This window comes from Bubalus kerabau, chromosome 15, assembly GCF_029407905.1.
Source record: "Bubalus kerabau isolate K-KA32 ecotype Philippines breed swamp buffalo chromosome 15, PCC_UOA_SB_1v2, whole genome shotgun sequence".
Classification (NCBI taxonomy): Eukaryota; Metazoa; Chordata; class Mammalia; order Artiodactyla; family Bovidae; genus Bubalus; species Bubalus kerabau.
In genome coordinates, this window is record NC_073638.1 from 56,088,968 (window position 1) to 56,116,149 (window position 27,182).

The window sequence follows — 27,182 nt, forward strand, 5'->3', positions numbered from 1 at the left end:
AGGATCTAGTGATAGGTACATGGGTACTCAACAAGTGGGGTAAATGGCAATTATCATTTCAGGAAAAACAAACAGAAGGCAAAAAAGAACAGTATATTATATGGCTTAGCAGTGAACAGTATTTTTGTAGGTGTAAGGTAAACACTAAACATTGATTTAACAAAAAATGTTACATTCCAAAATAATTGAATATCTTAAGAGAATGAGGAAAAGTGTATTTGAGAGAGTGGACAGTTAAATCCTCATATTCTTTAATAAAAAATAGGTAATTATCAGTAAGGAGATAAAATGTATTAAGAAACGAGTAATAAAAGGGCTAAATTCTCATTTTGCATAACAGGAACATAGTAGATGATGTCTAAATGAGAGGGATGGAATAAGAAATATTAGTATAAGTGTATTTAGAAATATGAAGGTAAAGAAAAAAACAACTAAAAGTGGTTACTACTGAAGAGCAAAGAACTGTTGCTTTTTCATTATAAGCCTTTTAGTAGTTTAGACTTAAAACATTATATGTACTTTGCTTTAAATTTTTTACATACACATACACACACACAGACTTTGGCCACCTGATGCGAAGAGCCAACTCACTGGAAGAGACCCTGATGCTGGGAAAGATTGAGGACAAGAGGAGAAGGGGGCGACAGAGGATGAGGTGGTTGGATGCCATCACTGACTCAATGAACATGAGTTTGAGCAAGCTCGGGGAGAAAGAGGAGGACAGGGAAGCCTGGCATGCTACAGTTCATGGGGTTGCAAAGAGACAGACATGACTTGGCGACTGAACAACATATATGTACTATGTGGGAATTTCTATTTTAGTTCTATATGTTGAAGACTGAAAGGGTGACATGACAAAGGATTCAGAGTTGTTACTGAGAGGTTCTAGCCTTGGCTTTGTCCCTTATCAGCTCTGAGACCTTGGGCAGGACACTTGTCCTTTTATTGAGTCTTAGTTTCTTCACTTATGAAAAAATGGAGGATGGAAAAAGTCTCCATAATCTTTTTAAAGCTATGGTATCCCAAGATTCTATGATAAAAATAATGCTAGACAGCAAATGAGGAGTTAAGATTTGGGTGGAGGCTTGAAATTCCCACATTTTCCCTTTTTAGTCGAAATCAGACTTGGAGAGAAATTTTCATTGTGGTCTCTGAAAAGAATTCAGCACCCACCTTCCACTGTTGAGCCCGGGGCAGGCAGTTGACTGCATACTGGCTCAGGGACACATAGCTTAGTATTATTTTAGTGTGGGGTGGCTTTACTTTTTTGATATTTAATATTTTTCAGTATGAATCACAGGTGAAATTTCCATGCCATGTGTAAACAATTTCACTTTTTTATTGAAACAATGAATTCAGGAATGTCATATTGGGATGTCAGCCATTTTGCTTTTATCAGTGAATGGAAAAAATGCTTTTATATTAATGTAAGAAATGATGTCATATAATATGGAGGAGATCTTATAATTCAAGGTCAGCAAATCTCAGGAGGTGATTTAGGTCACCAAGCTAGATTTGGAAAAGGAAAAGAATATTTTCCCTTTGTCTTCTCAAGGTTTGGGGTTTTGTTTTTTTCTAACCAATTTTCCTCTCAGACTTTGGGGTAGCTGGTCGAGTAGCATGATTGTGAAAAGGAGGCTCTGACTAATAATATCTTTGCCATTGAAACGTGTGGCTCTGGAGAAATTCCTTCCTCTTTCTGGGCGTCAGTTTTCCCATCTGCACAAGAAAAGGGTTAACAAGATACCTTTTAGCTTTAACATTCTATATTTCTTCCTCCTTATTTTATGTGTATGTTCCAACCATTGAAGAGACTAGGTTTCTTTAGGATTAGGTTTGGGGGTTTTCTTTGAAAGTTCAGTGTAGTGAGAGTGAACTCTTTGTTAAACGTCACTCACTCCCACTTAAGTGAAAAGTCAATTGAGTACTAGATACAAACAAAAGAAAAGTTACTTTGATTTTTTGTTGATAGTAGTTTTATTTTTTGAAAGAGGAGAATATTTAGTTTAACTTAGCCACTTTTAAATTAGGTGCTGGAAAAGCAAAACTTTAAGGCAGATGACCCTTCATATATGTACATCAGTATGCAGTTTACAGAGTCCTTTCTTCATATATATTATGTCATTTTAAAAATACATTTCTACAGGGCTGTGTTGTACACTTTCTGTGTATTTGACATCATGTGTGTGTGTATGAATATGCACATTATACTTGACCTCGGATCTGTTTTATGCTTAGTGAGGAAGCAAATAGTCTTAGAGACAAAGTGAGAGGAGGCAGGAACAGACAGATGAAAACCATTTAGTAGGTTACCCAAGACACTTAGAAGGGCACTGAATTGTAGAAAATCAACCTCTAGCAGAAATAAGTAAAACTAAGAGCAGATCTTAGCCAGAGGCCATAGCAACTCTGTTCTCTGGTCCTAGAGAAAAAGGAAAGCTAGAAGCACAAGAGGACTAACATAAAGCACAGCCTCAGTCAAAAATGACTTGCTCTTTATTTGTTTAATAAGCATGAAATGAGCACCAGCACTGTGTCAGATACTTGGGCATCAGAGACACATACAACATGAACCTTATTCTTGATTCTACAAAGGGAAGAGTCAGTGAAAGAAGGGCTGAATGTGCTCAGTGTATAATCCCAGCCTTCAGTATGTAAAATGAAATACTGGTTTTATGGTATACGTCCCTGAGGTTGATGTTAGCAAACTCTACAGGGGTCTTGGAAATAGTCCTGATTCCATATGGTTGGTCATTCTTAGTCTTCTCTCACTTTAGGAGGCAAGAGAACAGGAAGTGAGCAGACTACCTTTAAACACCATCCAGAAAGTGTGGTTGGGATGGTGTTGGGATCATACAGTCGCATTTCCTCATTAACGTTTAAAGCGGGGGTGGGGGGAGGGGGACGACTTCTTTAGTGGGTCATGTCTGGGAAGCATTGCCTAGTATCTGGCAGAATTTAATTCTGTCTTTCCATCTTTGCAGCTAAGATATCAACATGGACTAGGGACTCCAGACTTGAGGCAAACCCTTCCTAACCTGAAAAACTTCATGGAGCACGGACTAATGGTCAGGTGGTAAGTACCTTTCTCTGCCATACCCAGAAAGTGCAATGTGGATAGTGATCTGGAGGAACTTCCTGACTTCTGCTCCACACCTGCCTTCTGGGTTTTCTTCTGTAATGAGATACCTGAAGAAAAGAAAAGGCAGCCATCATACCTGCATAAGTCTAAGCTCCAGTCTAGTTAAGAGGGTGAAGCACCCAGGGGAGTGGGGTGGGTTCAAGGAGGTATTGTTTAGACATGGGAAGGTTGGCTGGGTGAGGAATTCTTGAATGCATGGTTGAGGCAGAGGCTGGAGGACAGCCATGTGATTTGTAAACGGGGGACATGGAACCCCCAGGACTTTTCCAAAGAACAAGCAAAGGACAGTAAAAAAAAAATCAGGATCAGTGGTTGAGAATAAAGGGAAGAAAGCACACAAGGAATAGGTTAGGCTGTCAGGATGTAGTCTGAGAGCAGGAAGAACAGACGTACTGGAACGTTTCTCACATGTGATGTCAGTGCCTGTTGTAACCTAAGGGCAAGCTGCTGCCTAAAGTGCTTTGTCAGGATGGACATGACCCTCTTCAAACGACAAGGGGAAAGGGACCATCTGATGCAAAGAAGACATTAGGTAATTAACTTGACATGAATAAAAGGAAAGCTGTTGGCTCTAGTCATTTAGTAATTCGAACCCTTGGATGATAGGCAATAACTTACAAAATTATGTGCGTTCAGATCAGGCCTTTAGAGTTAGACAGCTGAGAACAGCATGGTTTGTTCTAAGGAGCACTGGCTTCTGAGTCCCAGATCTTTTTCTCATTTGTTATGTGAATTTTGTTGTTGTTTTAAGTTTAGAGATTCCATCATTCATGGCAAATTGTTCAACATTTATCACAGTGCTCACTTCAGTCACTCAGTCGTGTTCGACTCTTTGCAGCCCCATGGACTGCAGCACACCAGGCCTCCCTGTCCATCTCCAATTCCCGGAGTTTATCCAAACTCATGTCCATTGAGTCAGTGATGCCATCCAACCATCTCATCCTGTGTTGTCCCCTTCTCCTCCTGCCTTCAATCTTTCCCAGCATCAGGGTCTTTTCAAATGAGTCAGTTTTTCGCATCTGGTGGCCAAAGTGTTGGAGTTTCAGCTTCGCCATCAGTCCTTCCAAAGAATTTTCAGGACTGCTTTCCTTTAAAATGGACTGGTCGGATCTCCTTGCAGTCCAAGGGACTCTCAAGAGTCTTCTCCAAGACCACAGTTCAAAAGCATCAATTCTTTGGCACTCAGCTTTCTTTATAGTCCAACTCTCACATCCATTCATTACTCCTGGAAAAACCGTAGCTTTGACTAGACGGACCTTTGTCAGCAAAGTAATGTCTCTGCTTTTTAATATGCTGTCTAACTTGGTCATAACTTTTCTTCCAAGGAGCAAGCGTCTTTGAATTTCATGGCTGTAGTCACCATCTGCAGTGATTTTGAAGCCCCCAAAAATAAAAGTCTGTCACTGTTTCCACTATGTCCCCATCTATTTGCCATGAAGTGATGGGATCAGATGCCATGATCTTAGTTTTCTGAATGTTGAATTTTAAGCCAACTTTTTCACTCTCCTCTTTCACTTTCATCAAGAGGCTGTTTAGGTCTTTGCTTTCTGCCATAGGGTGGTGTCATCTGCATATCTGAGGTTATTGATATTTCTCCTGGCAATCTTGATTCCAGCTTGTGCTTCCTCCGGCCCAGCGTTTCTCATGATGTACCCTGCATATAAGTTAAATAAGTAGGGTGACAGTATCTAGCCTTGACATAGTCCTTTCCCAATTGGGAACCAGTCTGTTGTTTCGTGTCCAGTTGTAACCGTTGCTTCCTGACCTGCATACAGATTTCTCAAGAGGCGGGTCAGGTGGTCTGGTATTTCCATCTCTTTCAGAATTTTCCAGTTTATTGTGATCCACACAGTCAAAGGCTTTGGCATAGTCAATAAAGCAGAAGTAGATTTCTCTTTTTTGGAACTCTCTTGCTTTTCTGATGATCCAGCAGAGGTTGGCAATTTGATCTCTGGTTTCTCTGCCTTTTCTAAATCCGGCTTGAACATCTGGAAGTTCACAGTTCACATACTGTTGAAGTCTGGCTTGGGGAATTTTGAGCGTTACTTTGCTAGCGTATGAGATGAGTGCAATTGTGTGGTAGTTTGAGCATTTTTTGGCATTGCCTTTCTTTGGGATTGGAATGAAAACTGACCTTTTTCAGTCCTGTGGCCACTGCTGAGTTTTCCAAATTTGATGGCATATTCAGTGCAGCACTTTCACAGCATCATCTTTCAGGATTTGAAATAGCTCAACTGGAATTACATCACCTCCACTAGCTTTGTTCGTAGTCATGCTTCCTAAGGCCCTCTTGACTTCGCATTCCAGGGTTCTGGCTCTAGGTTGGTGATCACACCACTGTGATTATCTGAGTCGTGAAGATCTTTTTTGTATAGCTCTTCTGTGTATTCTTGCCACCTCTTCTTAGTATCTTCTGCTTCTGTTAGGTCCATACTATTTCTGTCCTTTATTGAGCCCATCTTTGCATGAAATGTTCCCTTGGTACCTCTAATTTTCTTGAAGAGATCTCTAGTCTTTCCCATTCTATTGTTTTCCTCTCTTTCTTTGCATTGATCACTTAGGAAGACTTTCTTATCTCTCCTTACTATTCTTTGGAACTCTGCATTCAAATGGGTATATCTTTCCTTTTCTCCTTTGCCTTTCGCTTCTCTTCTATTCACAGCTCTTTGTAAGGCCTCCTTTCCCTTTTTGCATTTCTTTTTCTCGGGGATGGTCTTGATCCCTGCCTCCTATACAATGTCATGACCTGTTTTTAAAAACCTCAGGTAAATACGTTATCCATGTAACCTTGTCACTTTAATTTTCTGATTTGCTATCTAAATTTAAACTCCTACCTCTCTAAAATGTAATTTTCTCATCTGTAATCCCTGCTCATCTCACTGGTTTGTGGTGAAGATGAAATGACATGGTAGGTGGAAAAATAATTTGTGAGGAGGAAAGTACAATAATAGTCTCATTTTCTTCTGTGCCAGCAAGGTAGGCCTTGTGGATAATAAAGTGACATCTGTGATTTACCATCACTTGGTTTTTTTATTTTTGTCTCATGATCTTCAAAAATATGGATATCTGACTTTAGACAAGACTCCTGTTAAGCAAATACACAATTGTTTAAAGAATTCTACTCAGAATATCAAAATCATCGTAAAAAGTTAGTGTTGACACAGACCTGTATACCCTGAGGAATGAAGGCTAGGAACTAAGTTTTAATGTAAAATGATAATTATTTTATCATCATTATTATTATTGTTACTTTTTAATTTTTTCACCACATCATGTGGCGTGTGGAAGCTCAGTTCCCCAACCAGGGATCAAACCTGTACCCCGTGCGTTGGGAGCACAGAGCCTTAAGCCCTGAACCGCCGGGAAACCTGTACCCCGTGCGTTGGGAGCACAGCGCCTTAAGCCCTGGACCGCCGGGAAACCTGTACCCCGTGCGTTGGGAGCACAGCGCCTTAAGCCCTGGACCTCCGGGAAACCTGTACCCCATGCGTTGGGAGCACAGAGCCTTAAGCCCTGGACCGCCGGGAAACCTGTACCCCGTGCATTGGGAGCACAGAGCCTTAAGCCCTGGACCGCCGGGAAACCTGTACCCCATGCGTTGGGAGCACAGAGCCTTAAGCCCTGGACCGCCGGGAAACCTGTACCCCGTGCGTTGGGAGCACAGCGCCTTAAGCCCTGGACCGCCGGGAATCCCCACTGTTACTTCAGCAGTGAGCTAGCAAGCATGTATTTAGCACTGTCAGTGCTCAGTCCATGATGGGTGCTCTGAGGTAGCAGTGAGTATGAGGCTCAAGCCCTACCTTCAAGGGATTTGTGATCCAGTTGGAAACAAGGTACATAAATCACGAAAGGTTTTATAACACAAATGGTAAAATTAAAATAATCAAAAAGAGAGGCACCTCACTGCACCACCTGACCAACCAACTAAAATAAATCTTGCTCAGTACAGATGGCAGATTGTCTCAGTATCATTTATTGAAGAGTCTTTATCTTTATCCACTGTTGATAATCAGTCTGTTTCATAAATCAAGTTAACTTACACATGGATCTGTTTCCAGGTTCCTTATTCTGTTTCATTGTTTTATAGTCTATCTATAGGCTAGTGCCATATTTTTTAATTAATATAAGGTGTAATTTCTGTAAGTCTTACTGAGGTTTGAGCATCTCTCTTCCTCCTAACATTTGGAACCACTTGAGAGAGGAGATACGAGACAGACTTAACAGAAATCAAAATGTCAGTTTTATTACTGATAAAGCCACTTGGAAAATGCAGCTTTAGATCTATTATAAAAGTGCTTGCAAAGACATCACTCAAAATTAAACCGACTCTTGCAATCAGGATGTGAACTGGAGAACCCCAGGCTTCTCCGCCAGCAACCAGCCTTTAACTATACTGTCCGGTGACTCCTGCAGAAACCAGATGGGGCTAAGCCAGGAATACCCAGGTTTTATCTTTCCCTGTAAAGTCACCAATCAGAAAAGGCCCTCTTCCCCTAAGAGCAAGTAAGTGGGAGGATGGAGAGAGGCCAAGAGTGTTACTCTTAAATCATATTCCTTCAAAGCAAGGGGAAAGGAAGATTTCCCCAACTTTCTTGATATCTGGTCTGGTGAGGCTCCTACTTATGGTCCTTCTTCGAATCTCTTTCGGCTTTTCTTGATTTATGAATTGTATTTGAGTGATTTGACAGCTTTATGATATTGAGTCTTTCTGTGAACATGGTATCTCTTTATATGTTTTGTTTTTTTTAAACATACCCCAGCAAAGTGTTAAAGCTTTCTTCATAAGGGCCTTACACATCTTTTATTATATACTTAGTCCTTGGTAGCTTACCCTTTTGGTTGCTGTTATAAATTTTTTATTACAGCATCCAACTTCTTTGTGTCTAGTATAAAGGAACACCACTGATTTTGTATTTTGGAAAATGTATCCAGCAACCTTACTAAACATTAATTACAATAGTTTATCTTAGATTCTTTGAGTTTTTCTGTGTAAACAATCATTTTTTTGAATGATGGTGTTATTTCTTCCTCTTTTTACAATTTTTATTACTTTTTGTTCTCTTACATTTTTGTTCTCTTTTTGTTCTCTTATGTTCTATGGAAGAGGAGCAACAGTAGTGGATATTAATGATACAGTAATATAATAGCAGCAGTCTTATTCCTGACTTTAAAGAGGATGCTTCTTTTCACCATTAAGTATTCTATTACAGGTTTGGATAGATATTCTTTATTAGCAAAAGGAAGTTTCTTTCTATTCCCAGCTAAGAGTTGTTTTTCTTGAAATTTTGAATGTGTGCATTTTGAATTTTATAAAATGCTTATTATGTTTATTGAAATAATACTATATTTATGCTTCTTTACTGTGTTAATAACTAAACATATTTTCTGTTGTTAAACCATCTTTGCCACCTGGGATCTACTCTACTTGATTGTGATGTATTATTTTTTGTATAGTATTGGATTTCATTTGCTAATTTTTAAAATTTACTTTATTGAAGTTTAGTTGATTTACCAAGTATTAATTTCTGCTTTACAGGAAAGTGATTCAGTCATACATATATATATATATATATATATATATATATATATATATATTCTTTTTCATATAGTCCTTCTTTTTCAGATTCTTTTCACATATAGATTATTACAGAATATTGAATAGAGTTCCTTGTGCAATGCAGTAGGGCCTTGTTGGTTATGTTTTATTTATAGTAGTGTGAATGTTAATCCCAAGCCCCTAATTTATCACTGTCTTCCACATTTCCCCTTTGATAACCATAAGTTTGTTTTTGAAATCTGTGAGTCTTTCTGTTTTGTAAATAAGTTCTTTTATATCATTTTGATTAGAGTCCATGATTTGCTAAAATTTTTAGAATATCTACTTTTGTAAACTGAAATGAGGCTAGCCTATGTATACAATAATCTTTGTCTGATTTTGGTAACAGGATTATAACAGCCTCGTAAAATAAAATGAGGTTCTTTCCCCCTTCTTTTCTACTCTCCTTTTCCATTCTCTGGAAGAGTTTATGTACAGCAGGAATTCTCTTTATCATGAAGGTCTGAAAAACCTAGTGGTTTTCATTTTTTGAGGGGGAAGAAGAGGTTTTTAGCTACTAATTTAATTTTTATGAAGATTATGTATGGGTCTACTTATGTTCTGTTTTTTCCAGTTCCTCCTTAAATCACTCCAGTGTGATTTCCAGTTCTCTCAGTGTACTGGAATTCCTCTTATCTAGGTAGATGCCTAAAACTCAAATGTTGCCAAACCTAGCAGTCACTTTTTCATCCTTAGCCTCGTCTGTATTTAGTGATGTTTGGCCTTGCTGGCCATTCCTGCCTTCTTGATGCATCTTCCTTTCTTGGCTTCCAGCACTATCTTCCCCTGGTTTTCCTCCTCTCAGCTGCTCTTTTCTGCCTGTTTTTCCTGTTCGCCTCCTTTTTTTGATCAGTAAGTATGGAGAACTGCACAGCTCTGCCCGAAGGTCTCCTCTCCTTTTCTCTCTGCTTTCTTCTCACGTGGTCTCATGCCCCGCTCTTGAAAGCCATCTACCTGCTATGCCTCCTCGCGTTGTTTTCAGTGTCAGCCTCTCCTGTGAGCTCTATAGTCGGATTGCTGCTTGAAACCTCCCCTTAGAGTATCACAGGCACCTCAGCCTCAGCATTTAAAACTGTCCTTCCGCCAGCCTTCCTCAGCCACAGATGACACACTGTCTGCCCAGTCACTCAAACCAGAGGAGCACGCTTCCTTCTTTTCTTCACTCCTCCCTGATCCAGTCTAGTTCATCGGCAAAAATGCTGTGATCTCTACCCACCAACTGTTCTTCCCACCATCTCTGCTGCTACCACCCCAGCCCAAGCCACCGCCTGCTCTCACCCAGGCACTATGCTAGTCCAGTCTGTCTCCCTGGTTTCATTCATGTCCCATCTCTGTTCGTTCTTCAAAGTAGCCAGCGTGATCTTTTTAAATTTTAGCTGTATCTTAATCACTCCCTAGCTCCAGTGGCTAGACTAAAATCCAAGCTCTTTCCTACCCCCGCCTCTCCCCTTGCTCTCACATATGGTCCTTATACCGGCTCCTCGAGTCACACGCTGTCAAATATGTGCTCCCCCTCTCCTGTCTCTCCTACCTCCATCCATACCCACACCCTCAAATAGCGGGAACAGCTTTAGAAAAGGCACAGCAGCTTTACTGGCGAAGAATAGACCACTTGGCTAGTGTGCAGATTCATTTCAGAAACAGAGAAGATCTAGGTTTTGTGGCGCATTGAGCTTATATAATTAGGGAACCCTTTCAAGAAAACAATACAAAACAGAAAATACAAAATTAGGCGGGGGGAAAGTAAATATTTTAAGTGAGAAACAAAACCATAACCAGTTACTGGAACTTCAGAAATTAGATCCCTTTCTTCTGCAATCTCTTTAGACAGTTTACCCAAAATGCTTACATAGAAGTGTTTCCTCACTGCACCCTGACTCTCTTTTCCCTCCTAAAACATAGCCATTTCCAGCAACTCTCCATTTCTGAGGTTCAGATAAATTAAATGACTTTCCAAGCACAGCTGTTCCACAAGCCTGTGGCAGTAAGATTGGAGTCCAGGTCTCCTGGCACTGACATGGTAAACCCATTAAGCCCCCAGTGCCCACATCTGTACAGTGCCCCTTTATGCCAGCTGTGCCAAGCACATTAACACTGAATGAATAGTAGACACCACTTTATGGTGCCGTAATGAAAAACGGACCGCTGAGACAGATGCAAAGTAGTGCAAAACGTCTGCCACATTACGAACCCAGGAAAGACTGCTGTGGAAAGGCAGCCCGGAGGTTCCAAACCTAAACAAAGCTGGAACAAACACTTCAGCCCCAGGGGAAACCTGAGACTTTCCGAGAGCAGCCGTGAACTGAGGAATTACCTCCCCAGCCTGTGCTCCTTAGGGCAAAGGGTAAAAAAACTCACGCCCCTAAGGGAGCCTCTTACATCTTTTGTAAAAGAAAACACTTCCATCCTCTGTGCTGCGGTTACCATTCACAGGCTGGTCCCGGTGGAAGTAGATTGCTGTGTGTTCTTTCGGTGTCGAGAATTTCAAACTGGCTGACGATCAGTGCAGTCACTGAATTCCTCCTTATGGTAAGCTTCAGAGTTGTATGACAGCTTGTTTTAAGAAAAGGCAGTGTGATTTTTCTTTTCTGTCATGTGACAGAACAGAATTCTTATCTAACATCAAAGCATCTTACCTGACTAATCATAAAACTATCCCTTTTCTCAAGAATACAAGTTACCTGGGGCACAGTTCCCAGCACTTTATGCTGATCCTTTCCAAAAGAAGTGTCCGTTTTCTCATCCTTGAATCACTAACCTTGTTGTGACTGCCAAACAACACAAATTGAAAAAGCAGAATTTCAGCTCAGAGGTTGTCCTCTTGAATGGTTTGGTTAAAAGCCACCACCATGCCACTTAAACATCCCATTTTTCCTCTCTTTTACTACTAACTAGAAAGTGGTCCAGGATTCCATTTGACATGCTCATGCACAGCCAATGCTGAATTACGGTCAGGGAAGCCTGACCGCTTCCCTGACATGCGAGCCACTGTTTGACGGCCGCCACTGAGGCGACATGTTTAGCGCTGAGAGGAAGAGAGTCTGTGCTGTGCTGCTGTGAACAGACTGTGTGAGGGGGCTCCTGCATCCAGGCCCTGGGGACAGTCCTTAGTTACATCTCTCCACTGTCTCTCACCCCGGCTGAACCGACCCCTAGACAGGCCCCCCTCATTTCTGACCTCAGTTCTTTTCTCAGACAAGTTCCCACCACCTAGAATTGCCTGCTTTGCCTCTGCTTTCTCCAAACATTGCTTTCACTTCAAGATCCAGCTCACATCCTACTTCATTCACTCACTCAGCAGGCAGAGATAGCAGGCCCTCCCCTGGTGCCTTAGGTCCTCTCTCCACCAAGCCTTACCCACCAGCTTCTGAGCAGCGATGAGCAGGCACTGAAATTGGAAGAAGATGTGATAGACAACAGAAAGTATGAAGTACTGAAGGAAGGTGAAGTTATCTGGAACATTCTTAAGGATGTCATTTACTCCCCAGTGTAAGGTGAGGGGTGTAGGTGAGGCCTGGACAAGCCTTCACTAAGGAGATGGCATTTAGTGGACCTGGGGCATAAGGAGGACTGGGGCATGTGAAGATTACAGGCAGGCCAGAGTGGGAAGCAGTTGCCCAGTTCTAAGGAGCATATGAAGACTTTGGGTTTGAATAGTAGCTCTGCTGCTGCTGCTAAGTCGCTTCAGTTGTGTCCGACTCTGTGCGACTCCATAGACGGCAGCCCACCAGGCTCCCCCGTCCCTGGGATTCTCCAGGCAAGAACACTGGAGTGGGTTGCCATTTCCTTCTCCAATGCATGAAAGTGAAGTCGCTCAGTCGTGTCCGACTCTACCGACCCCATGGACTACAGCCTACCAGGCTCCTCCGTCCATGGGATTGTCTAGGCAAAAGTACTGGAGTGGGGTGCCATTGCCTTCTCCGACCACTCACTATCTCTGTGACTTCAGGCAAGTTTAAACTCTCTGCTTAAAAGTATCTGTAAAATAGAGATTATAATGCTTTCCTGATAAAGTTGATATAAAGATTAAATACATAAATACTTAGCATACTTCCTGGCATATAATAGTAACAAATGGTAAGTATTATTATAACTATATCATGGGTAAATGAAATCGTAGTTGTCTTTTTTAAAAATTAAATCCATCCTTTATTATAGGTATTTTATCTTTCCTTTAAAATCTACAGTCATAAAAAAATATCTACAGTCGTCTCCTTACAAACAGGTATAGAACATGGTTCTTGATCACATTTTTTAATAATGGCTCATGCTTCTTTGTACATTAGTGATACAGAATATTCACCATTTCCCTTCTACTTTTCCCCAAGTACTTAATACGACCTTCCTCTGAACTTAAAGGAAAGTACCTCACAATTCTAGTGGCCTGCTTACTTTTTTGGTTACTTATTTTCTTAGGTTAACTCTCAGCTATAGTTAGAAGTTATGTACAATGAAAGTTTCTTTTTTGCAGAATTTACCATGTTTTTATTTAAGTTTATAACAACCCTGTGAAGGAGGCAGGGCAAGGATGATGATCACTATCTTACATATCAGAGTACTTAGAAATACGAAGTGACTTGCCATGATCACATGACAGTAAGTGATGGAACTGGGCGGCCATGCCGGCTGTCTGCCTCCTGGTCGCATGCTCTTCCTGTCATGCCAGGCTGCCTCTTACCAGTTAGTGGTCATTCTTTTCCTTCTCTGCATTTCCCCAGCCCTCCTCTCTCTCTCTCTGCCACTGAATTTCTAACACCTATTATTACCTTCCCCAGGGAAGCCCATCAAAGTCAAATCCAGAGTACTAGAAAAATACACTGCAGAATCAGACAGGAAGACACTCTTTGTTGCTTTTCTCCACTTACCTCAGAGAGATAGGAACCTGGTAAGAGTCATGAAACTTGGTTAGAATTTAGAACTTTAAGACGAAAAGAAACAAAAATGGTGGTATGTTTCAACTCCATTGGTTAAGAAACAAGAAAGCTAAGGGAACAGGTGAGCTGGCTTAAAACATGTCTGTCCACCGTGTTTGCCTGCCTTAAATTTCATTTTCTTTCTTTCAGAAAAAGATGATAAAAGCAGGATTTCAGAACCATCTGTCCTGATTTATACTTGAAATGTTGTATTCCAAGTTCAATTTTTACTGACTGTAAAGTTTCACAATACAGTGGAAGGAGCACTGGATTTGGGAATCAGAAAATGTACGCTCCAACTTCAGCTCTGTCATTTAATTTTCATAAATTTTTTGAGTATCAGTTTTTTCAGTGGACTTAATGGCAGCAGCCCTATTTCCCAAGCATCATTATATGGAACAAATGAGATAATGTCTGTCCAAGTGGTTTATAAACTAAAAAGGACTATACAAAATATTATAAGCATTATTCATACATTTAACAATTCATTAAGGGTCTCCTCTGCATACAGCACTATTCAAAAGACGAAAGAAAATTCAAAAGTGTGAGATTTGCCCTGCTTTTGCTTAGTTGACAGTTGTTTAGTTTATAATCTGAATGAGTAGATAAGACAAATTAAATATTTTGAAGAACAAGACTTACAAAAATACTCTTCTGCATTGTTCAGTCTCACTGTCACGTGGGACTCACAGCCTGAGCCCCGGCTTCAGGGGACCGCGTTCCACGTGACGGTGCTCAACCTCGCACTGACTTCCTTGATGTTGTAGGACCAGGCGTGCTGTTTTTATTGAGGCTGCCTCAATTTCCGTGACCTTAGTGATGCTAGAATACTGAGGAGACATATCCTTGGCTACTCTGCAGCTTGCTGGAATACTTCTGATTCCTTCCAGCATTTAATGATGTGACTTTGGGAGAAGCAACTAGTGGATTTACGTAAGGTCGTATCACTTCATTGGTTAAACCTCTAGATAGTGTTTCTGCTCACCTGTTTCTGATCTAGTTCTCTGTTCTTTTTTATAAATAGAATCAAGTTGAACAGTTTTTTTAGTGAACAAATGATTAAGAAAGTAAAAACTTTGACACATTTTAAGAAAATGGGCTTTTTCAGTCAATTGAAAATAATGAAAAATTTTGAACCCATCTTTCTTTAAAACCAGAGGGTAGTGATATAATACTTCAGCTTTTAAGCCAAACCATCCACCTGTGAAAATGAGACCCTATCCTGTATTTTTTAAACATTTTTTTAAGCCTTATTTTTTAAAAGCAGGTCTATCTTCTCTCCTTCCCTCCATCATTTGCTCATGCTGAATTCAGAACTAGTCTCTGGCACGTGACCCAAGGGACTTAAAAACCATGTCGTCTAGCTGACTCTGGTTTTTAAATTTAGATCAAATGACATTGTCTTTGAAGTCTCAAGAGTACTACTTAAGGTAGCCATATCAGAGGGGCGTGCCTCTCAAAGTACTCCTTACTGGCTGGCATCCTTAATATGAAAAGTGAAGGCTGGTCAAAAATAAATGAAAAAGAAAGTTTTATTGGAGTTATTTACTCTTAAGACAGCTATTTCAGACGGAACCTTGACAAGTTATCTCATTGCCTCTAGACAGGAATACGCAAGGCATATGGGTATCTGTAGTATTTTTAAAGACCTTGGGGGACCAGGCTTCTTCTGTAACTCATTCCAGAATTTAAACACCCTCACTTCAGGAAATTCTTCCCTATATTTAACTTACAGGCCCCCTTCTGCGGTTAACACCCATTTCCGCTTTTCTCTGTCTCCAGTCAGGATGGAGAACAGCTGGCCAACATCCTTTGTGTGCTAACCCTCCGTCAGTGAGAAGTCATTTGGGTATCCCGGGCTGCTTTTCTCACCCTCCAGCAGCCAAGTCTTTGAACCAAATAGAGATTTTTTATTTGTGCCTTGTTTCTCTCTCATCGTTCTTTTTGATTATCAATGAATAAAATTTGGAAAATGTAAAAATACACAGATGAGGGGCAAACAATAGCCCTACAATCCAGGGAGGGAAACCACTGTTAAGTTGGTTTTCTACGTGTTACTTACACAGTTGAGATCATATCATCTATATCAGCACTGAAATATAGTCTGAGCTGCATATGTAGAAACTTAAACATTTTCTGGCAGCCACATTGCAAAAAGGTAAAAAGGAATAGGCAAACTAACTTTAATAGTAGTTTTCCTGTAATTCTAAAATACTGATTGGTGTGTAATCAGTATTTTTAATTATTAATATTTTACACTCCATTTTTATTCTAAACCATCTAAATCCAGTGTGTATTGTACATTCACAGCACATCTCAAGCCCAGCTGCCACCTTGCAGGTACTCGGTGACGTGTAGCTGCGGTGTTGAAGCACAGTCCTTGCAGTTGTGTGTACGTCTGTCATATCTTAAGCCTGTTACCAATCCATTACCAGATTTTTACATCATTTTAATGGCTGCATAATATTTCATCAGTTAGACTTACTATAAGTGTATCTTTAGAAAGTTTTGTTCTTTATAAGTAACCATGGAGTGTGCTCTTTTTACTTCTTTTTCTTTCACATTAACTGAATGTTTCTCAATACATTGCCCAAAAACAACAACAACAAATTATTCCTTTTGGGTACAATTAATCAAATCTACTTATTCATAAAACAAATATATTCACTTAGTATCTACTATGTGCTCTGTACTCCCTTAGATTGGGAAGTGGAGGAGTGGGTTTCAAAAAATAGAAGGCCAGGTCCCTTCCATACACTGTTTACAAGACTTGGCTCCACAGTTGGACTGCACACATACTGTATTTAATTCTGACTTAAATATTCTTCCCTTCATTTCTTACTCTCTCTGCACCTTAATATACACACACAGCCTGACTGACTGACTGTACCTTATCTTTCAAAGGTCAATGAAAGATAGTCACCTGTGCTGAGTCCTCTAGGTGACTAGTGGCTCCCTCCTCCATCATACAAAATGTATATTGTGTTCAAAGCACTGTGGTGTTCCGGTGATTGGCTAACTCTCTGTCTTCTCGACTAGAGTGGAAACGCTAATGATAGAAACCTTATTTTATGAGCCTCTTTATTCCCAGTGCCTAGCAGATTGCCAGGCAGTGAATGTGGATTTCAGTACTGTCTACTGAAATATGTGTTGAAATACAAGTGATCCTGTTAAGCATCAGTTGGATGGTATAATTACAAGTATTGATCAGGGAGTTCAGAGAGGTCATTTTAAATTGGCATATGGTTTTAAAGAAGGCTTTAACAAATAAGGCAGGACTTGAACTGGGCTTTGGGAAGATGGTTATGCCTACATGAATGGAGGGGAGATGCCGTGTTCCAGGAAGTCTTGTTTTTCAGGAGGAATCCTTCAGCATGTATCAGCAGATAAATATCTTTCTAGATCTAAAACACTGTACTAAGTTTCAAGAAGGCTGACAGGGCTTTGCAGAATTAGAAAGTACTGCTGACTGCTTCATGTGATCTTTGAGTATAAGCTGCATTTCAACTCTGGAGATGTTAAAGGTCCATTTTATATGATGCTTGTTCAATAATCCTTCTGCTAGGGATAACTGCATATATAAGAAGAGGTAACATCATTATAGAAATACCAAATGACTGTTATTGGAAACCAGGTACCCTCCCAAAGCATTTTGAATGAATTATTTAGTTAACTCATTTAATCCTCACAACAGCTGAGTGAACTAGGGCCCATTTATCCTCTCTTATGTTACAGATGAAACTGAAGCACAGAGAGGTTTAAATAATTTAAATGTAACACAGCCATCAAGTGGAGGAGCTAAGATTTGATCCCAGAAGAAAGTTTTAGGGTCTCTCCTTTAACCATTACTCTGTACAGCCTCTCTTCTAGCTGTGTTAAGAATAAAATGTTTTATACAGAGATCATTTAGCATCTGTGGTTCCAGAACAGGAATCCTGTCATTATAACCTTTCTCTAGTTCTCTTCATTCCTTTCTGACTGCTCCTTATCTCACTCGTGGGCTCCTCTTTTTCTGCCTCATCATGAAAAACAGGAGCACCTCAAGGCTCAGTCCTTGGCCCTCTTTTCTGATTTTATTCCCCACCCCTGCCCGGGGATCTGATCTGATCTTCAACTACGTTTTTTAATTATCACCCACACTGAATTGAAGCACAAGTACAACTCTTTAGCCCAGGTCTCTTTTCTGATATCAGACCTCTATTCAGATTGCCTCCTGGACATTTTCATAGCACACTGTCTGTGCCCATGTTGTGTTTTTTTTGTTTGTTTTTTTCCCCTGTCTTCCACCAGAACCATCGTAAGCCTCATGCTCTTCCAGGGCTCTGCTTTCAGCAAATCGAATCTCCATCCAGTCTTTCACACTGGCCAGGAAGCTGTTTGATTCTCCCTTTCCTCTTAACTCCAGCCTTCGCAACCTCTGCTGATTTCCCCTAATGTGCCTCTGTCTGCAGCTGCACCTTTCCGCTCTGGCCCAAGCCTGCATCATCTCTCACCTGCAGTACTGCACGGCCTGTGCTCGGTCCCCCAGCATCCGCTCCAGACCCCTCCCGTGTGTTCTCCAGCTTCAGTCAGAGTGTACCTGCCAAAATACAGATCAGTCGATCAGTGTCTCTTTCTTTCTCTTCCTACCCACTAGACAGACAAGACAGACATACACACCCCTAGCCTAAAACACTTTAATGACTTAAAGAGAAGATTCTAAACATGGCCTCTGGGTTTCTGCATAGTCTACTCTAGACCACATTTTCCTCTTCAGCTTTATCTTCTACCAGGCTGCTGTTCACTTGATGACTTTTTGGGTCCTCACACACTGTTCTCTTTCTTGATGTAGGTAGGGTCTTGACATATCCTTTTCCTTTTGCCTGGATGCTCTCACCTACACACCCACTCTCCACCTGGTGAAGAAGTCTAGTCCTTCAGATCTTGGCCTTGGCTGGGTCAGTTCTGTTATAAGCTCTCTCAACCCATGATCGCTCCTGCACAGCATGTGTCAGAGGTGGTCATTTTATGTCTGTGATTTTTACATTAATGTCTGTCCACTCCCACTCTGATATAAGCTCCACAAAAGCAGGAGCCATGGCTTTTTTCAACCACTATTGTATCCCCAAAGTCTAGTACACAGTGCCTGGTGTATAGTAGACACTCACCATATATTTGAATGAGGGAGTAAATAATGTGTTGCTATGTTCTGTTTATACTGCACCTCTTACAGTAATACAGAGGGCTACAAGAGAGAAGCTTCCCAAGACATTATCCCTGGAGTCCCACAGTCTCTAAGCAGTGATTCAGTGACGGCTGTCATTCAAGTATTTCTTCCAGAGGCCTTCAGCATCTCTGGATATGGTGGCAAAGCTATCCATTTTTCTTTTAAAATAACAAACAACTGAAGTTGTTTCTTTTCATGGTTCGATTCATGTCAGAGCTTATTAGAAATGAGATGGTGGTTCAGCTTTGTGGCATCTTTCAAAAGACTTAACTTCACAGATTCTGTCGTTGGTCTCTGGAGTCTAATGCTTCCTTTAGCGCTCTGTCTCTGCAAGTCTACTTTGTAAATTCTGACCAAGGTTTTCCTGTGACTGGTCTGTGACATCGCTATTACTCTGGTTTCCCTGGCAAAGGTAGATTTTTTTTTTTTTTAAGTTTTCAGCACAAACACCTTATCACTCTCCCACATTTCAAGTGCGGTCTAGACACTCCGACGGTTCGCCAGGTAACCTTCCTGGCATCTCTGTTTCTACAGACCATGTTACAGCCTCATAATGTTTGTTGCCTTGCCTGTGATTTCAATACATTATTTGTGTGATGATTTCTTAGAAGTGAAAGCTGATGGGTGCAGTGGTTGACCTGTCAGCTCCTGGGACCATGTGTCTCTCTGGAGGATCGCTGTTTATTCCCTGACCCCAAGGAACTCAGCCTTGAGACCAAGCTGGCCTCCAGGTGGGCTCCGGGCCGTGGGCACCCCTTCAGCCTCTGTTCATAACCTGTGCTGGGACCTCTGTTTCCCAGCTGGGCCTTGTTGCCCAGGACCACGGAGCTGCTCACATCACAGAGCCTGGGAAATGGGTTTTTTCAGCTTGCTTGGTTTTATCCTTTGCTGATGGAACTTTCTCTTTCACAAACTCATCTTCCCATCAGAACTCCGTTTAAATAAAATCTAAAGGCTCCCTTGTTCAGTTATTCCTTTTTAAACCTCTGTTTTTATTTAGTCAGACTCTGGCAGGAAGCCTTCTAAGCTGAGCCCAGGGGAAAAGTGACCATTGGCACAGATTTTAGCCTGTGCTCTGGCCCAAGATTGTTTCTATTTTTATTTTGTTTCTTGTTTTTGTTAACATCCAGGGCAAAGATTAAGCACTTTCACTTATCTGTAATGGTGAGAGGCCTTCAGATTGCTTGCCTGTGGCCAAGAGTTTACATGCTTAAAACTATTAACCTCCAGTGACCTCCTGGGAGATAAGATCTAGCTGTTCAATTTGGCTTTTCCAAAAGGAGGCTCTGTGCTTCTGCTTGATCTGAGATAGAAAAAGAAAGATAAATCCCAGCCTTTGCTGGATTTTGAAAAAGGTTAGTAGCCTAATTTATGGAGGGTTTTTTTTTTTTTTAAACTAACTTAATGTCATAATTTCTCAGCTGCCAAAAGACGTAATTCTACCTTAGCTTCGCCTTGGCAACCTGCTTTTGGCACTCTGTGCAGCCCTGTCGTTGCTCTGCATTATTTAAGCAGTAATCTTTAAGAAGGTGAGAAACTATTATTGCTTTTTAGCACAGTTGACATGCTGTTGGCACAGAGGAGTACCTAGAGCTTCAAACATTTCTAATGGCTGTAAACCAACTTAAACACCTCCATGTAGAGGTCTCACTGCCATGAGGTCATAGCTTGCTTCAAGGGGGAGAAAGAAGAAGATCAAATGTTATTTAAAAGTGTGGGGTTTTTTCCTTCTTTTTAAGTATTCTTATTCCACCGAGTCGTAGCTGTAGATTTTGGCCAGGTTCCAGACAATCAAGATTTAGCATTTTGACCAGCTGTGATCTAGTAATGTTCCTCAGAGGAAACATTTTGTAGGAGGGAAAGACACATATTTGAGTCTGTGAATTGTACTCCTTCCTAATACTTTACAGTGTGAGATCTGGTTGTAGACAGATAAAACAAGCACAAGTGAATCTGAGAGAGAACAGAGAAAAAAACTTTTCAGAGAGCTAAAAATTCACCCAGCTTCAAGAATGCTCTTGAAGTGGAAAATCTTTACATTCTTTTCTTTATTTCATTTTTCACTGAGTCTCCACATTTATAACAGTTCATGGTAAAATGTGTGTTCATAATAGATACTTAGAATGCATTACAATTCTTATGACAGTGTAACAAGTCTTAGGAAGTAAAAATGCCCCACACACTTAATGTAGGCAAGAAGAGAAGGAAAAATTATCAAGCCACTTGACCTAAAAACATTATTCTGATTCTCACTGCTCCCTCATATAGAAGTGGAGAGTGTTTTGGTGGTCCTATGGATTGGGAAAGAGAAGAAAATTAGCATTTATTTAGTCAGACACCCTCTGTTAAAACACAGTTAAGACTTTCCTGGTGGCATGATGGATAGAAATTCACCTGCCAACACAGGGGACAAGGGTCTGGGAAGATCCCACATGCTGCGGAGCAGCTAAGCCCATGCACAACTACTGAGCCCATGCACTCTAGGGCCCACGTGCCCTGGAGCCTGTGCTGCACAACAGGAGAAACCTCTGCAGTGAGAAGCCCACGCACCGAAACGAGCAGCCCCCACTCCCCGCAACCAGAGGAAGCTCACACAGAAAGCAGCAAAGACCCGGCGTGGCCAAAAAAAAAGAAAACCACAGTTAGTTTCTTTGTGATCTTGGGCAGGTTACCTAACCTCTGTGCCTTAGTTTCTTCATCTGCAAAATGAGGATGATTTTCTTAATACATCATAGAGATGTGAGGATTAAATGAGACTGTGTATAAAGCTGTTAATAGATACTTCATATAAAATGTCAGTTGCTCTTGTTTTATTATTAATAATTTATGGAGTACCTACTCATTGTACTAAGAATTTTACTTGTAGATCCCATTTAATCCTAACTGGAACAGCTGTTAGATGGATATACCCACTTTACAGGAGATGAAACAGGTTCAGTGCTTCACCAGGCTCATGTATTTCATATAATGGCAGAGCTACGTGTAAGAGTCTGGAATATTATATACAGCAGATGTGGAAATAGGAACACATTTTGGACCAATGCTTCTGTACCTCTTTTCCTCTCTCTCACTTCCTTTTCTGTAAAAAGAGGCTATAGTTTCAGGCAGTAAAACCCACAGAAAAGGAAGAGGGAGCAAGAGTGCTGGGGCAAGGGTAGTGGAGTCCAGTGGGCTGGTTCTGCTGTCTCCCAGATTAGCTTCATGGCAAGGTACGTGCATAATGGTTATAGAAGTGCTGAACAGAGTCCTCCTCATTTAGCTTGGGGAAGCAGAGAAATTCTCCCTCTTATAAAAATTCCCTTTCCCTGAACCTGTATTCTTATAGAAAAATGACACATCAGAGGTTTGGGGACAATAAGAATGTGGCTCAAAGGATTCTGGGGAGCTCTTATAGTCCCACAGCATTTGGTAGGTCGTGTAAATAGAGGCACTTGTGCATTTCCACTCGATTCAAAGCCTTCCCCACCACATGTCCTCAGGAAAAACCTGGAATGAAGTTTCACCCTGAGCAGGATAAACCTTTGATTTAGTACTTTCTCGCCCACTCTTTTATACTTGCCTGACTCCTTGTCTTCATGCAGGTAGCTCTCCCTTATGTGCAGGAGTGGAGACGTGGGTGTGTGGGAGGAGTTCTGAGTTTGTTCCTACTTTAAACAGTATTTTGTATAGAAGAAAACAGTAGAAGGAAGGAGATCTAGGTTCTGGTCTTTCCTCTGCTACTTGTTACCCTGTGTTTCTGTCTAAGATGTTATAATGTCTTTGAGTCTCAGTTACCTCTTCTGTGGGCCTCAGACGACAAAGAATCCACCTACAATGCAGGAGACCTGGGTTTGATCCCTGGGTTGGGAAGATTCTTGGAGAAGAGAATGGCTACCCACTCCACTAGGCTTGCCTGGAGAATTCCATGGACAGAGGAGCTGGGCTACCGTCCATGGGGTCACAAAGAGTCAGACGCGACTGGGCAACTAAGTTTTTTTTTTTTAACCTCTTCTGTAAAATGAGGCTAATACTTTTGGAATCCAGAGCCTAGGGAAGCAAATAATAATGACGGAAACCACACTTACAGCTACTACTGTCATCGGTATATATGGCAGGCATCCTGCCAAGGGTTCGGAGAAGGCAGTGGCACCCCACTCCAGTACTTATGCCTAGAAAATCCCATGGACGGAGGAGCCTGGCGGGCTACAGTCCATGGGGTCGTGAAGAGTCAGACACGACTGAGCGACTTCACTTTCACTTTTCACTTTCATGCATTGGAGAAGGAAATGACAACCCACTCCAGTGTTCTTGCCTGGAGAATCCCAGGAACGGGGAAGCCTGGTGGGCTGCCGTCTATGGGGTCGCATAGAGTCGGACACGACTGAAGCGACTTAGCAGCAGTAGCAGCTGCCAAGGGTTTGAAGTGTGTTATTTAATCCTTACCACAGTCCAGTAATCTATTTTAAAAAGAAGAAAACTAGAACAGAGAGAAGGTAACTGCCTATAGTCATATAACTAATAAGTGGTGAATTCAGCCTTAATTTATAGCTCCAAATAAACAGGATCAATCATGGTTGCCGATCCAGACGTTTGAGCATCCCTTCTCATCACCACTACTATCTCCAGATAGCTCTGGATATAGCTGAAGAGATAACAAAAGTAACTGCAATAAAGACAATGAAAAAGAAATTAATGACCCTAATTTAGAGACATCAGAGAAGACTTGATCCAAAGAAGCCAAATTTAAACCAGACTGTCCTCCTTGACTTCTAAACTCTGAACTACTTGGCTTCTCCCTCGCATGCTATTGTCAGGGATCCTAAGATACCCTTTTGTGCTTGTAGCAGAAAAGAGTATTATTATTTAACAGTCCCTGATATGATTCAGTTATTCAGTCTATGTCTTGTTTCACTAAACTGTGGCCTAGAAAGTTTATTACAGTATCTTTGGGTGGTTGTTTTTAAATACATTCCTTTAAATTATAGCGTTAAACCCCAAATGTCATGTTTCCAGTTTGGACCTAAGCCAAGCTGAAGGAGACATCCATTCAAAGCAAACAGGTGATAAGGAGACTGTGCAGTGAACTTTGAGGACTCTGTCCAATTGCTAGACCTCAGGCTTTATGTCCCCAAATCTAGTGCTTTAGAACAAGGAACCTGTGGCTGGAGTGGTGGGTAAAGAAATGCCATATTTTCTGCTGCAACTCCTCCTCCCCAGAACACTCAGGTTTACTTTAGTTGTTTCCAGAAGTAGAAATTATTTATGTTGTTCATCACAATTTAAATAATGTAATAATTTCATTTGATAAGTTGTCAATTGCCTTTAAAAATTGGTCTTAAAAACTAGTAAATCTAAGGATTTCAACTTCTTTTTCCATCTTGATAAAATAATTATGAAGCCAGACTCTAATCAGACAAAAAGAATCTTGAAAGCTTTTGGGCATTTGCCTTTTTAATTGCTGCCTTTCTCTTTTTAGGCAACAGTAGAGGTAAAATGTTCCTTTTTTATGGTAAGAATTTAGTTAATACCAAAACATGTAGTGAAGATTCCTTCTAGAAACCTTCTATTAAATATGAAAAATTTTTTAATTATTTTATTAAAAACCTATGTATTGTGTTTTTATACAGAAATACAAGTTTAATATAAAATTTTAGAAATATCTCATCCACAAACATAAGGAAATGGTTAAGTAACTTTTGATAATTTCATTTAATGGAGTAGCTACTTAGAATTGTTTACCAAGAGGTTTTAATAACTTCCAACAACAGGATACAGAAGTGTGTGTATGTGTATATATATATATTTTATATATATGTACATATACTGCAAACACAACTTTCATTTTGTTGTTTGATTGGTTTTGTGTCTTTTTTAAATTAAACACATATATAAAATCAAAGTCTACAAGGAAAATATCCAAATAGTGGTTATTTGATGGCCAATAGGTTTTTGACTGATTTTTAGTTTTTAATATGGTTTATATTTTTAGTTGTCCAGGGAGAATAAATTATTATAATAATTTAAAATTCATGTGTGTTTGTATATATTTTAATACAGTCATTCAATACTTGAGCTATTTAAAGCTCAGCTATCTTAAAAATTTGGAACATTGCTAAGATCCTGGAAGTAATAAAAAAATTAATTCTGAGCAGCCAAAACTAATGTTACAAAACTCATATAATTATGCATATTGTACCCAGGATATCTGCTGGTCCATCTCTCAAATCCTATTTATTCTTGCTTTGCACACAGTTCTCAAGACAGCTACTTTATAAGAACACAACAAATAAGACATAAACGTCAAAAAAAATGAGAAGCCCTTGCAGGCAAAAACACTGACTTGGCCGCATGTAACAGCTTAGCAGTGAGAGAGGACATACAAAAGCCTGAGTGCAGACTTCAGACTCAGAAACACACCCCTGAAAGGCTATAGTCGCTCTACTATGTCATAGTCAGTAAGGTGTGGTCATATTGATGGCCCACAGTTATCAAGAAAATACCTTTTTAAATTGGTAAATAAATAGCTACATGTATATGTATAACTGAATCACTTTACTATACACCTGAAACTCTCACAACATTGTTAATCAACTATATTCCAAGCTAACAAGTTTTAAAAAGCTTTTTTAATTAAAAAAATATATATCTTTTTTGTTCAACTTACTCTTTTTAAGATCGTAAGAAAGACTAGTAAAAATTTTTGAAAAGTTTCATGGCGCATAGCTACAAATGGGGGGAAAAAGTGTGTGATTGTTAGGGTAAACGTTAGACCTGTAGACTTCTTTATTTGTCTAATACCTCATCTTCTTACCGTTCTTAAGAGGGAATGTTTTATTGTTACTTGGGTTTTCTAAATTGTATTTGATACTGTCTTTACCTCAGTTCTCATAAAAATTCAGAGAAACTGGAAAAGATCCCAGAATCAGGATGTCAGCAAATGCCAAAGTCTCCATCTAGCAAAGCCTTTGAATCCATGTATCAAAATAGGAGTAACATCAATAAGGACCTACGGTACAGCACAGGAAACTCTACTCAGTATTCTGTAACAACCTATATAGGAAAAGAATCTGAAAAAGAATGGATAGATGCATATGTACAACTGAACCACTTTGCTGTAACCTGAAACTAACACAACATTGTCAACTGTATTCCAATATAAAATTAAAAATTAAAAAAAAAAAAAAAAGAGTAACAGCCCAGAGCTTAGCTATAGGTTGGGTGGGTTAAATGGGAAAGCCTGTGTATAATGGCATTCAGCTTGATATCTGGCATATCAGACATTGCTGCTACTGCTAAGTCGCTTCAGTCGTGTCCGACTCTGTGCGACCCCATACATGGCAGCCTACTAGGCTCCCCGTCCCTGGGATTCTCCAGGCAAGAGTACTGGAGTGGGTTGCCATTTCCTTCTCCAGTGCATGAAAGTGAAAAGTGAAAATGAAGTCGCTCAGTCGTGTCCGACTCTTCACGACCCCATGGACTGTAGCCCGCCAGGCTCCTCCATCCATGGAATTTTCCAGGCAGGAGTACTGGAGTGGGGTGCCATTGCCTTCTCCGATATCAGACGTTGGTTCTTAGCAAATGTTAGTCAAATTGGAATATAATTTTCCCACATGAGATGCAAATGGCTGTGAGGGCTCTGGAGTCAGATGTGGGTTCTGCAACCTTGAAGAAATCACATAACCTCCTACCTGCCTACCTTTTTCACAGGGAAGGTATGAGAATTCAGCATTTTGGATGCTCAAGAAAAGGGTAGTTCCCTGCTCACTGTAACTGGGGGAGGGATTGGGGGGTTTCATACTTTTATTACTTTTTTGTCATGCAAAGTTGAGAGCTTTCGAGGCAAAGACAACTATAAAAACCCCTTTGTTGTTGTGTCTTAAGCACTGCTTGTTCCTCATGCCCTTTTATCAGCCCACCTGGAGCCCAGCTGAGAGAAGCAGAGCAGGGTCCCCCCGGGAGGGAGGGCGGATGGTGGCACGGAGGGTGTCAAGTCATTCAGCCTCCATAGCCGTGAGTAGTTTAAGCACCTGGCCTGGGGTCTCATACCAGCAACGTCACCTTCAGTGTTCTGGGCAGGCTCACCTGGTGCTGCTCTCCCTTCCTGGGTGGGGTGGCAACTGAAAGTGTGGCCCTTCTGCCCAGAATAGACTTGTCTTTGGGTGGTGCTGATGCTGTTTTGGTTTGATTACCTAGGCCCCCTGCAAAATCATGTAGAGAGGGGTACTGTCAGCAAGTAGCAGAGCGAAAACAACAAGGTTGGCAAAAATGTGCAGCTTTACCCCATTACTGTGAGTTTTGACAACATATTAACTGAAAACCTAGATTAAGGCCAACAGGTTTTGCTCT

At 40.7% G+C, this 27,182-nt stretch overlaps 1 protein-coding gene and 1 long non-coding RNA gene across 11 annotated transcripts in view; one reads left to right on the forward strand and one right to left on the reverse strand.

Annotated features, from left to right (window-relative positions):
* The window catches only part of UVRAG (UV radiation resistance associated), a 324,682-nt gene that overhangs the window by 292,327 nt on the left and 5,173 nt on the right, over nucleotides 1-27,182 (forward strand). For 5 of the 9 annotated variants that reach the window (XM_055549116.1, XM_055549117.1, XM_055549115.1 and 2 more), the window contains one exon: nucleotides 2,985-3,076. In XM_055549116.1, the coding sequence (XP_055405091.1) occupies nucleotides 2,985-3,076 (92 nt within the window). Of the gene's footprint in view, nucleotides 1-2,984; nucleotides 3,077-3,580; nucleotides 3,690-11,171; nucleotides 11,268-13,801; nucleotides 14,455-25,088; nucleotides 25,996-27,182 lie in introns of those variants that run through there. The other 4 variants (XM_055549121.1, XM_055549122.1, XM_055549119.1 and 1 more) reach the window with 4 other exon arrangements.
* Nucleotides 1,574-27,043, reverse strand: LOC129629224 (uncharacterized). Of its 2 annotated transcripts, XR_008703094.1 has the most exons (4): nucleotides 26,919-27,043; nucleotides 18,145-18,230; nucleotides 3,085-3,189; nucleotides 1,574-1,719 (listed from the first exon to the last, which is right to left on the reverse strand). It is a non-coding gene; the product is annotated as an uncharacterized LOC129629224 (long non-coding RNA). The 2 variants fall into 2 exon arrangements; XR_008703093.1 differs by lacking the exons at nucleotides 1,574-1,719; nucleotides 3,085-3,189 and adding an exon at nucleotides 17,012-17,222.